Raw genomic sequence first — 13,689 nt, forward strand, 5'->3', positions numbered from 1 at the left:
GGGGAGAAATGTGAAGAGAGGAAGAGAGGGTGGAGGGAGAAATGTGACAAGGTCTGGGAAGAGTCGGTGGAAGGGAGAAATTTGGCAAGATCTGAGAAGAGTCAGGGGAAGGGAGAAATTTGACGAGGTCTTCTGTGTGCTTGGGATAGGGAGATGGCAGTGGTGTTGGGAGGAGGGGGAATGGGATGTGATCAGGTCTGTTCTCAAGTGGTTGCGGGGGTGCTGATGTAACAAGGCCTTCTTACTGGGTTAGGGAAAGTAAGACTAAGTGGAGAGAGCGGAGGGGGGAGGGGGGAGGGGAGAGGACAGAGGGGGAAATAAGGTATTAATATCAGGTCTGTTCTAGTGCTGGGCGGGAATCGATTCGATGCATCAATACCCCGATAACTTCTTGGTATTGGAATCGAATCGATACGTTAAAAAAGGATCGATACATGAGGACTAATTTTTCCTAGGCAATTCACTGATCCAAGGGCTGATGCTTTTGTTGTTTTCAAGTTTGTTGTTTTCAAGTTTGTTGTTTTCAAGTTTGTTGTTTCAAATCGAAACATCAGGTTAAAAAAAGAAACATGCTCTTCGCCTATAAATCAACATGACATCAAGAAAGACTAGTATTGTGTGGGAACATTTTGAGAAGGATAATCCTTCACAGATTAAGTGTTTATAAGGCTCAGTTTAATGTGTTGATTTTTGGTGCCTTGTGTGTGCATTGGTAAGGAATTTTTTTTATTGATCAAGTTGGCCTACTAGGTATCGGTATCTAATCGATTCGTTGAAAAAGTATCACGTGTCAAATAGATTCCTTTGTGTTATTGTCCCAGTCTCTTCTTGCTTTATCAACCTCCGTAGAGGCCCCCATAAATTGCACCCAGACCTCCCGAGGGAGGCGATGCGTGTCTACAACATGTAGTTGTAGGGTGTCAGCAGTCTTGCTCTCGCTAAACGCTCCTTGAGCAAGCTCGCACCCCAAGACAAGGACAGTCAGTGTTAAAGGGTTAATCGTTTAGTTAAGAAATTTCAGACATGTTTAGCGTTATGAAGTTGATATATTAACATGTCCAAGGCAATTCCTGTTTGGGAAAATTCCAGTTTGTGAAACTGCTCGTTGTAGACACAATGAAAGTCACTAGACAGGCTTACTGAAGTTTGTGCATGAGAAAATTTTGAGAATTGTATTGATTCTCTCGGCAGTAATCGATAAAATGTTGACTTGGCAGATAACATGGTGTTACTTCCCCTGATTGTATTACCTCCCTTCATCAACATTTTTTACCCCCCCCCCCCTTCCCCATTACAGGAGGTTCAGGAAGCCATGATCTTTGAGAACCGCTATACGCAATATACAATGGAGGTGAGTGTTTTGTCTGATAATTGTTTAATTAAGTTCATGTTAGAAAAATGAAGTGAAAGTATGATTAAAAAGAAATACAATGAATAAAATTAATGAAAATAACCTGCAGTTCCACGAAGTACATTTTGTATACATGTATTTCAAAGCAATTTCAGCTTAAATCTACTTTCAATTCTGGTAAACATAAGATTCCAAATTTGCTGAGTAAACTTTAATTTATTTTTAAAAATAATTGATTAATTAATTATTTTTTAAATAAAAAAAAAACACCAAACAAAGTAAAATGTGGAGTGCAAGAAGTAGAATGGGCATACATAGAACAACTAATGTCGTTTTGTTTTCTTTAAAGGATTTTTCTCTCTCTGTGTTCGGTTATTTAATTTCTTGTGAAAATATTTTTTTTAAAACAACAGATTTTTAAAATCCTCTTCCCTTTTCCTTCAACCCACAGACGTTGAGAGTTGGTTGGGAACAGCTGCTCACAGCTATTGCCAGGAACATGAATGAAGTTGAAAACCAGGTATGTTCTTTTGACTGTGGGCACTATCAGCCTCTGTCCCTGATATCATCAAGCAGTTGATCAGCGGCATTTTGATTTTATGGTAAAATCACCAATATTTTTTTTTAAAAATGAAACAAAAAACCTACAAACCCCCCCCCCCCAAAAAAAAACCCACAAAAACGTGAACATGCATACGTACGCTCTAAGTAAGCACACAAATTAATCTTCCTATCATCAACGCTCAATCAATGACGATATATTTCATTTCACTTTGCTGGAAGTTGTTTGGTGGGTGCTCCTGTGTGGTTTGCCCCTTCTTTCCTATCAAACATCTATTATCCTTATCTCTCCTCTTTTTTGGCACTTATACGATCTAATTGTATTGCAAGTGCTGTAAACTCTCAGTTTTTAAAAAATCCATGTAAACCCCAAAAAGAAATTAAAAAACCCCAAAACAAACAAAAACGGAACAAAACAAAACACCCCACTTTTCTCTGTCCCCAGATCTTGACCAGAGACTCCAAGGGCATCAGCGAGGCTCAGATGAACGAGTTCCGCATGTCCTTCAACCACTTTGACAAGAACCGCACCAAGAGGCTGGAGCCTAAGGAGTTCAAGGCTTGCCTCATCAGTTTGGGCTACAAGATCAGAGATGACAAGCAGGTGAGACCCTGGGTTTGTTATGTTTTGTGGTAGTGAGCTGATAATAACCCCCCCACCCCCCCCCCACCCCCTTCTTTCTTTTTTGTGTTTGTTACTCTCTTGTAACACCTCTAATCTTTGGCACTTATATGTGTTGCAAGTGCCATAAAACACTTAGTAAAACTAACACTTTGTGTCACCAGGGCGAGGCCGACTTCCAACGCATCATGTCTATCGTGGATCCGAACCGCACGGGTTACGTGACGTTTGAGGCGTTCCTGGACTTCATGACCCGCGAGACGGCCGACACAGACACAGCCGAGCAGGTCATGCAGTCTTTCAAGATTCTGGCTGGAGACAAGGTGAGATGGCTTCGGCGGCCAAGTGGTTAGGCTACCGGACTCGTAATCGTTAGGTTGTGGGTTCGGGGGCTAGAGTCGCGGGCCCTACATTTTGTCCTTGGGAAAGGTACTTTACATGAATTTTCCTCACTTCACCCATGTGGGAATGGGTACCCGGCCATACACAGCGAAAGATCTTGTCAGTATGTTAGTGTTTTAGTGCCTATAAATGGCTGCTTGCACTGTATGCTTCCCAGGAAGTTGCGGTTGTTTCAGAGTGCTCTCAGGTCTGCTGGGGTAATAGTATAGATTGTGAAGCGCATAGAGATTGCTGTTGAGCAGGGATTTGGCCTATACAAATGCTATCTATTTTTATGGGAACCTTTGTCCTTGCAGTGTGATGGAGGGAGTAGACACATCTCTTTCTAGCCAGTTGTACTTGATGTGTATGAGGTTTTTTTTTAAAAATGTCTATCATACTGAAAGGTGTTTTGATTGAAATTGTTATGCTGGATTTGCTGAAGGGAGGTGTTTGCAGAGATCAGTATATTAAAGGTAAAAAAAAACCCCAACAGAATTGAGGACAAATTTTGAAGAGTTATATAGCTCATCAAGGGCAGCTATCATTTAAATGGAGTTTATAGAAGAAACATTTCATCGGCAAGCCGTTCAATTGTTCTCAGCCCAGAAAGTACAATTTTTCAGGAGAGAAGAGAAACTGTTTTTTTCTTTTACTGTGTCTGGTGGGATATTGGGAAATTTGCAAATTTCTTCTTTTAAATGGCCTTACTGTGCTAATTGGGAGTTGCTGAACAATCTGTACAGTACTTTTTAAAATTTTTAAACAGGCCAAAAAATGCCCAAGATATTATTTTTGGAAAGAAAAACAAAAGCCAAGAAATGCCCAAAAGCCGAATGACTAAGCCGAGAAATGCCCAAAAGCCGAATGACTAAGCCGAGAAATGCCCAAAAGCCGAATGACTAAGCAGAGAAATGCCCAAAAGCCGAATGACTAAGCAGAGAAATGCCCAAAAGCCGAATGACTAAGCAGAGAAATGCCCAAAAGCCGAATGACTAAGCAGAGAAATGCCCAAAAGCCGAATGACTAAACCTGTGTATGTTTTTTCCCCTCCGCAGCCTTTCATCACAGCCCAGATCCTGCGCCAGGAGCTGCCTCCCGACCAGGCTGAGTACTGTATCCAGCGCATGGCTCCTTACTCGGGCCGCGACGCTGTGCCCGGCGCCCTCGACTACATGTCCTTCTCCACAGCCCTCTATGGCGAGAGTGACCTCTAAAAGCCGACCGGGCAATAGCCGCCATGCTACCGCCCCGCCCCCATCCTTCCCCCGCTCCCCGCACACGATTGGGGTGCTAGGGTTGTCTCATTTAGGCTCTCTTCTCCCCCTCCTCCACCTCCTCCTCCTCTCTCCTTCCTTCTCTTTATCTCCTGCTCGTTCTGGCTCTTTCACGGTCTGTCTGGTGCACGTTTCCTCTCTAAACGACCCTGGACTATCCTCCCCACCCCCACTCCCCCTTGACCCACTCTTTGTCTGATGCAGGAGTCTCTTCCATATCACAGGGCCTCCCAAATCCTTGTATTTGTGGGAAGCTTCCAAGCAGGGTTTTTTCTTCTTAAAAAGGGCTCAACTGTGAGGTGCTAGTCCAGAGAAATGGCAGTCTGTAGGTACGAAGTCGTGAAGTACAAAGTCGTGAAGTACATCCTTTCAGGTTGGATGAAGTGACTAATTCCTCCACGTAGTGTGGTGTAGTCTTTGATGACTCGTTTTGAAAGGAAAGGTGAAAATTTCATCGTTTATTTACAACCACACGAAAATGGCAAAAGATGATAGTAGTTATCGAGCATAAAGGGGTTTAAAAAATACTTCTTTTTTTTTTTCTCTCTCTCTCTTCTATAGCACATAATGTCATTATTGCTGATGAGTTCCTCCTAAGTGTTCTGTGGGGTGGTCTGTGCGGGGTGAGGGCTGCCATGGGTGTGGACTTTGAGTTGAGTGGGGATGTCTGTCGCTTGTGTCAGGTCCATGCTCTAGTGTTGGGTTCTGTAGATAGAATTTTAAAACTGTACAGTGTGTCAAGCAGCTAGTGTGTCGTGATTGGTTCATAGGTTTGTTTGTTTTTTTTTGTTTTGTTTTTGTGAGTTTTTGGACCCGATTCTAATTGGTTTTGTTTCTTTTTTTTTCTCTGTTCTGTATTGTTTTTGTGAAAGTTGTAGTGGTAAAACAGAGAGAGAGTGTACTTGGTGTGTAGTTTTATTTTTCCCAAAAAAAAAATGTCCTCTAAGGGTTACTTTTGAGCCTGGTCACATATCATTTTGAGATATTGAATTTTGCATTTGACTTGCACAGTTGTTTTAACACTATATCTCATGATCTATAGGTGGTAGTCCTTTGTTAGTTTTATGAGGCTCTGTTTTCAAGTCTTCTCCTTAGAAATATATTAATGCACAAACATTTATATTTGAAGCTTGATGATAATAAATATTGTTGTTACCAGAGATATTTCAGCGGGGTATTCTTTTTTTACACGGTAATCAAAACTTTTGTGGTTAATGTTCAAAAGTTGGTTCAAAATTGTTAGCCTCATTTTTTTAAACTGAAGAGGCTACTTTTGTCTTTGGTTTCCCCCCATTCATTGTATTTGCGGAATTGGTTGTGACAGCTGTTGAATGTGGCATTTTTGTATTAATGGAGAGAAATGAAAGCAAGGCTAAATTTCATTTTGAAGAAAAGATTAGAACGACCGATATGATGCAATCTGCGAACACTCAGTGCCTTTCATGCTGTGCTCCGTTGTAGTCTTGCCCCGTCTCCCTCGATACGTCCTTCACCTTTTTCTGTATGGATGTGACAAAACATCACAGTACAAGCATTTCACCTGCTCAATCTCAGTAGACAGCCTTTCAGAGCCCTTGTCTTCCTCGTCTCCCTCTCCCCCACCCCCTACAGTCTGTAGGTATTTTGTATTTGTCCCTCGTCAACTGGCTTTGTTTTGAGAAAAGAATGTCTAGACACCTTGTTACCAAGCCACACACTCAAGCTGCCGGCTCTCTGCTGAGCCATTTGTTGTTGAGTGTACGTGTGTGTGGAGCCTCATTTTTGGGCCCTCGCATGTGAGTGTTTATAACATTTGAGTGTAATACTATCTGTTGACATTGGACTCTTATGTCTGGACAAAGTTGGATATATTTTTGTGTTGATCTATTTATTGTTTGTACACACGGAATGAACACCCGACAACATGGCAGCCTAGGTGTATGGTGAAATCACTCAGCAAGTGCCAGAGTGACAGAAAAACATGTGAACTTCTTTCCATTTCCATACACCACCACTACCACTTTTCCGTCTTGTGCTTGAGCATGCAGAATGGTGGCTGCCTTTTGTAATTTTTTAAAGACAGTAGTGTAGCTCTTACTTTGGCGAACCAACAAGTACCGCTGTGTCAAGCTGTGGATCTACCTTTGGTGTCTCTCGTGTCCTTTGTCCCAGGCGAGACCAGGCAGAAACTTTTCCCCATGGTGGGACTTCTCTGTCCATAGTCGTTACACACACGCATTTCTTTACAATGCCTGCCAGGAGGCCAACCCTCTTTTGTAGTGTGGGCAAAATTGCCATCAGTGACCCAAGGGAAGAGCTATTAGCAATCTGAGGAAGTCATAACCTTAGTATGGAGATTGTAAAGCGCATAGAGCTTTCTGTGAAGCAGTGATATGCGCTATACAAATGCTGTTTGTTATCAGTTGGAATTCTCAGTATTGGTGAGACCCTCGCTGTCATCACTGCCATTTTACAAACTGTCCCAGCTGCACTTGTGCAGATATTCTCGATCAACTGACCGCTTATCTGAATTTGAAGCACACCACTATAACGACCAAAACCACCACCACAATCATTGTGACGGATAGGTTTCTTTTGGGTGTGTGCAGAAAGCAATACTTTTTTTTGGTACCGTACTGGAAGCGGGGCCGTGGGTTAGCAGGTTGTTGTTCCACTCTCTGAGAATTTCGCTTTAGTGATGGAGGTCATGACGGAGGCCATCCCTGACTAGCGTTTGGCCAAGTGGCCCGTGGAGGCCGCCACTCTGTAACGTGACTGACCACATGTGGCGTGCGGCACAGTTAAGGACGTAACAGCTTAAACATGATTCACCTTATCCCTTAATGTTGCTGCCTGATTGCCGGTGAGAGATTTTTGCTCGAACTGTCAAAGTTGACTATTCCTGAAGCAGACTATACATTGATATAGATTAGAAACATTTGAGTTGTTAGAACATCTCCTGTTCCTTTGTTCTATGATTCTAGTGTTCCCAGCAAGTTTATCTGTAGTGGTGACTGACTGTTTAGCACAAACGACTGGTGGTGTGAGGGAGGGCTACCGTATATATATGTCCAGTTGTTTGGTGATGCGGCGTGTCTGTATACGTCTATCTATCCGTCTCACTCTCATTTTGTGGTTCCACTCCTGTCTACCCAGCTCCTCACTTTGGATGAGAATACTTGATGACTGAACACACACAACACACACACACTTTTGTTCTTGCTCTTCCAGCAATGTGTATAGTTAACCAATGCCCTCTCATGACTTGTAGATAAATCAAGAAAGAAGGAAAAAAATCGATAATTCTTTGAGAAGACTGAATGGAATGCCCTTTGTTGTTGTCTGTTTTAGGAACGTGTGCCTGTGGCATGACCGTGTGTGTGTGTGTGTGTGTGTGTGTGTGTGTGCGCGCGCCTGTATAATCAGAAGTATGTAAGTTTACATTGTTGCAAGGCCACTGTAGTGTACTATGAGAAAACAGTTAGAGTGAATATCAAACGAGTAGATGCTTGGGACTTTTTGTTCCACTTTTCCAATGTTTGCTGTTTGTTATTTTTCCTTTGTCCTTTCCTTAAATTTACATGTATGTATTGACACTATCCTTGAGTTGTATGAAGTCTCTTAATGCAGTTTTATGTGACGGAGTAAATGAGTGTGTCACAGGTTGGACTATTTGACGATTTATGTGCCCATTCCTGAGGAAGATCTGACCAAATTGTGTTGATAATGCCGTAAAACATCTACTACATTAAATCATCAATCTGTCAGAAATATCAAATGAAATGTAAATGTTTGCTCCCACAAACAGCAGGAAGCCAGTCTGTCTTTATAACGAAACAATCGTTCTTGTTAAAAAACAGGAACAGTTTTAATAGAGTTCCTATCCTTGAGGCTGGTCTGTGGATGTGTGGAAAACAAAGGGTATAATTTTTTTCGTATGGAAAAAGGGGAATGGGGCTTCCTTCATTACTCGAGAAATATGTTGTCCGAACTTGTGAACCTCATTACCCGTTCCTCAGGTCCACGCATGTGGGCCACACACAGCTTTTCACCTGAATTTGAATGAACTCGAGAAAACCTCAATCAGATCTTTAACAAAAGAGAGAGAGACAGGGTGTGGAAAAGATCAAGAATGTGTGAGGAATGCCTGTGCTTGTGTGTGCGACAGGTAGATACCATTGCATGAGCTGCATTTCATTTGGGTTTTTTTTTTGTTTTTTGTTTTTGTTTTTGTTTTCTATGCCCTCTTTCCTTGTACTGGCCAGATGTAGCCTAATAGTAGAAGACATTCTTGCTATTATTACTGTGCTTATTGCTTTATGAACTACCGCGGCTAAACCATGAGAGGACAGCTGTGTCGGACATGCCGGAAAAACGATGGTTACTATATATTTAATCCCTGGTGTCATAATTATATAATGACGAGTAAAGAATAATTATACTGGTCTCTAAGGAATTGGGGTAAACTTTTGTATCTTTTTTGTTTAAGTTAAACTACAAATTTTATCATCCTATTGTATGATGTAATCGCTTTTTACCACTTACTTCAAACATTTTTCTCCAAACTTTGTTGTTATTTCCTTCAAATCTCCAGAAATAATGGCTTACGATATACCCAATACCGCATCTTATTGTACAAAATGTTTCACTTTGTTGAAGTGCTTAACATAAAATAAGTTTAGAACAAGCGACTGGTAGACGCACCTGAATAGAGCATGATTCTGACATTCTACTTGTTTCCTTCTTTTTTGTCTTTTTTTTTTGTAGTCCTTTGTTTTCATGCGATAGTTATGAGCTCTTGTGGGGTTTACTCTTGGAGCGTATAACTAGTGCTTCATTTACGAGCTACCAGCTTAGTGTGAAAGTGGACTTTTGTTGTACTAGTACTGTGGAATGATGTTCAGTTTTCAGGCTGGGATAGGAAGCTACCGACTTTCGATTTGTATACGTATTTTATACGTATCGAAATTGAATTAAGTGGGTTAGTTTTCCTTTTATTTTTTTGTTACTTTCGTTAGTTTTAGTGTAGTGTCTAGATTTTTTGATTTTTTTCTCGGTGCGAAGTCTGCGCTCATGAGTTTTCGTCGAAACGTTACCACAGTTTGTTTTCTTTTAACAGTTTTTTTTTCCTGTATATTTTTTTTTCAGTATCGTTATTGAATATTATACATTTTATATTTGTTTCCTCTCTCTGTGTGTTTCATAAAAAAAAGTGTTTCCACGTGACTGTGGTTTAGGTACTGCTGCTGTGAACTAGCAACAGAGATGGTATTATATTATTACTATTATTATTATTATTAATATTACAACAAGTTATGACCATGAATCAAATTTAGTCATGCAGGGATGGCCACCCTAAACCAGCTCTGTCCTCCAATAGTAACCAAAATAAAGTATTGAATACCCATTCTTGTGACTGAGTTGGCTTTGGTTATTGTTTGTTTGTGTGTATTTCTCTTTACTTTTTTCCTCCCCTCCCCTCTCTCTCTATCTCTGTCTGTCTGTCTGTCTGTCTGTCTGTCTGTCTGTCTGTCTGTCTGTCTGTCTGTCTGTCTGTCTGTCTGTCTGTCTGTCTCTCTATCTCTCTCTCTCTCTCTCTCTCTCTCTCTCTCTCTCTCTCTCTCTCTCGAACTACCACCAAACTAGACCACATCACTGACCCCTCTCTCTCCCTCTTTCTTTTCGTGTCTGTCTGTCTGTCTCTTATTCTCTCTTTCTGGTGTGTGTATGTGTGTTTGTGTGTGTGTGTGTGTGTGTGTGTGTGTGAGAGAGAGAGAGAGAGAGAGAGGTGATGAGGTCTAGATTGCTTGGAAGTTCTCATCCTAATTTTCGTCTTAAATCCCAAAAAATCAGGTGTGGTAAAATGTTGTCTTGTTGTGTTGCCTTTTTTATGTCAGGGGGCTTCCCACTTTCACCCTGTCTCCCTGTTAGGGCCAACCCTGGCTGGACTGAGAGAGATACCATGTCCCAGCAGTAAGACCTGAGATTGCTCGATAAAAAAAACTTTCTTACCTCTTCCTTATCGCAGAGCTGCCTCTAAAACGGAATGCCCATTGGGGGCTCGGTTCTCTAATACATATATAATACATAGAATAATAGGCCTATGTATTCGATCACCAACTGATCAGTGGTGGTTGGCGGGTGCTCTGGTGTGGTTTGCTCCTTCTTTCCTATCAAACATCTATCGTCCTTATCTCCCCTTCTTTTTTATGTTTGTTACTCTTTTTGTAAAACCTCTAATCTTCTGACGCTTATATGACCTTATCGAGTTGCGAGCGCCGTAAAACCTCTACTAAAACAAAACAAACCAACCGATCGCCCGACTCATCGTCTCAAAAACAAACCAACCGATCGCCCGACTCATCGTCTCAAAAACAAACCAACCGATCGCCCGACTCGTCGTCTCAAAAACAAACCAACCGATCGCCCGACTCGTGGCCTGAAAACAGACGCGTTTGATTTTGAGGCGACGAGTTGGGCGATCAGCTTGTGCCACTGCCACGATAGCCGCTTTGCGCCCTCAATCTGGCTAGCAAACCGAACAGAACTGAACTGATCTTGCCAAGGGGCGCTGGGTATTGCATATATCAATTATCAGCCCCCACATCTAGCTTGAGGCAGGAAGCAAGTCAGTGAGAACCTCAGTATCATGGTTTGAGGGCTTTTGTTGTTGTTGTTGTTGTTTTTGGGGAGGTAAGTGTTTTACAGCGCTCGAAACCGAAAAGGTCATATGAGCGTGCGGGACACATTAAGCATTTAACTGTTGGTAGGAAATTTTGATTTTTGCCCGGATGGCGGCCGAAGCCTACTCTTATCAACTTGCAAACGGGACCTAACGAGTTTTTTTCGCCTTTCTCCGAGAAGGCAAGGTGTAGATCTTTCCTACCAGAAGATCAGGGGTGTGGCTGAAAGACAGAAGTAAAAAAAGAGCCAGGGAGTAGCTGTAGGAAAGCTGCAGAAAGAGTCAGGAGCCCAGAGGAGGGGGCAAAGGAGGTTAGGGGGTGGAGGCAGAAAGTAGAAACGAAAGCAGATGACAGAACATTGTTAGAGAGCAGGAAATGATATGACAGGAGAACATTTTAGTTTTAGAGAAGAAAATTTTCCGTCGTTATCCGGATTCGAACCCGGGACCTATTGAAGTTGAATGAGAAGCGAACACTTTAACCTCTAAGCCACGAGAGCCCCTTTCAGTTTGAAGATGTTTATACTGGGAGTTTGGAAGCTGTATTTTGATGCATTAAACTTCATGGTGGGGAAGAGCTTTTCACACAGATATGTAGCACGAGCTACCACAAAGGCACATGGCTCGCTTGGGGAGAACATTCTGGAAAACCCAGGGAAGATGGGAAACCATTCTCCCAAACATTGACCAAGCTTTGGCCGCGCTAACTCTAAATTTTAAAGTTAAGTAGGTAGGGGACGTTAAGTTGGCCGCAGTCCGCCAGTTTGTGACCCTTGTGAAGGGACGAGCGGGAACCCCTGCGTCAGCTGTTCCACAGTGGGTGATTGGCGGGTGCTCTGGTGGAGTTTGCTCCTTCTCTCCTATCGAACATCTGTCTTTCTTATTTCTCCTCCGTTTTGTGTTTGTTACTCCTCTTTCACACCTCTAGTCTTCGGCCCTTACGTGACCTTATTGTGTCGCAAGAGCCGTGAAAATTTACTAAAACTAAACTAACTGCTCCATGACTACGAGGCTAAATGTGTGCTCTATGTCGCGAGCATGGGAAAGCTGAATAAATGGAAACGACGACTGCAAGTGGCGTGAAAATTTACTAAAACTAAACTAACTGCTCCATGACTACGAGGCTAAATGTGTGCTCTATGTCGAGAGCATGGGAAAGCTGAATAAATGGAAACGACGACAATACTTTAACTTTGGAGGTCCTCGCTGGGAAGTAAATCTAGGTCAGGTACGGGCAAGGGTGTCCACGTCGTGTGTCGTATAAAACAATTCAGTATTATCTCAAGGACAAACACAGGAGAAAATGTGGCTGAAATCGTGTAAGATCTGTTGTTTCCAGCTGAGTCAGATATTACATGTGCATTTTGTATTGATGTTGTTAAAATTTAAGTCGGGCAGTTTTGTTTTCATTAATATAATATAATCAGTTTTACTGGGGACCACATTCATGATTAACTACGTTGTTTAGGGGGGGGGGGGGGTGGCGTCCTTTCACGTCCTTTCCTGATCTCTACCAATGTTCTGTCGTCTGCTTTCATCTCCACTTTCTGCCCCTACCCCCTCACCTCCTTAGCCCCCTCCTCTGGGCTCCTGACTCTTTCTGCAGCCTTTCCATTGCTTCTCCATAGCCTCTTCTTACTGTTGTCTTTACTTTCATCCACACCCCTGGTCTTCGGTAGGAAAGATCTACACCTGGCCTTTTTGGACAAGGGCGAAAAATCTCAGAGTTTCCGTGTGCAAGTTGCGCACGTTAAGGATCCCTTGGTGGTCCAAAATCGATAAGAGTAAGCTTCAGCCGCCACCCGGACAAAATTCAAAATTTCCTACCACTTGAAAATGTTTGGTGTGTCCCGCGCGCTCGAATGACCTTATGCAATTGGGAGCGCCATAAAACACTTACCAAAATCAAACAAACAAACAAACAAACAAACACCGGTTTCCAATTGAGGGCGCCTCAAGGTGACAATCCATATGTGCGGGACGGCAGCGGCACCGGCACAGCAGCGGGACGATATGTGCGGTACCGCAAGTCACATTAAATAAATATGTGCGGCAGCGGAACGCCAGCGGGACGAAATGTGCGATATTAACTGCTTTATTATCTCTATGTACAGGTATTTAATTGTTATTTCAATCAATTTAATTAAATAAATACATTTTTACTAAGGTTACCAATTGTCGGGTAAATTCGCCACGACTTCGCCAGTATTGTAAAGTTGCAATTATCTTGATCTTTTTTCACTAGCATAACGACAGGTCCATCCATTCCTTTGCCATTCAGGACAGCCCAGAAGGCACCATTTGGGCATATCAAGAAAATGGGTGGATGAACGACGACATAGGGGTGCAATGGCTTCAGCAAGTTTTCCGTGTCAAATGAATTGACTGCATCACACAGAGATTCTTCACAGTCAACCCTATTCCGCCACATTCATATTTTTGTCTGCGGCAGAGCTGCGGCAGCGGCAGAATCGCTCCTGGATGCGATTTTTATCGTCCCGCTGCCGTCCCGCACTTATGGATTTAGACATTGATATTTCTGTTGGAGCGATTTTTATCGTCCCGCTGCCGTGCCGCTGCCGCTGCCGTCGCGCACATATGGATTGTCACCTTCACAGTCATAGTTTTCATGAGTGACAACGGTTCAGCCAGTAGTTCAACAGCCACCAGTGTTGACTCCGGTGTGGTGTCGATGCACGGTCTTACAGTACACACCACGGTACACTCAACCTGGCCCAGGGAAATCTAGAATCGTTTAAAATATGAGATAGAGTGTGTGTGTGTGTGTGTGTGTGTGTGTGTGTGTGTGTGTGTGTGTGTGTGTGTGTGTGTGTGT

At 42.6% G+C, this 13,689-nt stretch overlaps 1 protein-coding gene and 1 non-coding gene across 2 annotated transcripts in view; one reads left to right on the forward strand and one right to left on the reverse strand.

The window, feature by feature from the left end:
- The window catches only part of LOC101852687 (alpha-actinin), a gene marked incomplete in the record, with an annotated part of 95,349 nt that extends 85,766 nt beyond the window's left edge, over nt 1–9,583 (forward strand). The window contains 5 exon segments of the mRNA XM_035969292.1: nt 1,298–1,351; nt 1,803–1,871; nt 2,358–2,516; nt 2,699–2,857; nt 3,974–9,583. Coding sequence (XP_035825185.1) covers nt 1,298–1,351; nt 1,803–1,871; nt 2,358–2,516; nt 2,699–2,857; nt 3,974–4,132 — 600 coding nt within the window.
- Nucleotides 852–982, reverse strand: LOC118477556. Its single transcript, XR_004858466.1, has one exon. It is a non-coding gene; the product is annotated as a U4atac minor spliceosomal RNA (small nuclear RNA).
- Nucleotides 9,584–13,689: the final 4,106 nt, after the last annotated feature.

This window comes from Aplysia californica, unplaced genomic scaffold (genome assembly GCF_000002075.1).
Source record: "Aplysia californica isolate F4 #8 unplaced genomic scaffold, AplCal3.0 scaffold00135, whole genome shotgun sequence".
NCBI lineage: Eukaryota > Metazoa > Mollusca > Gastropoda > Aplysiida > Aplysiidae > Aplysia > Aplysia californica.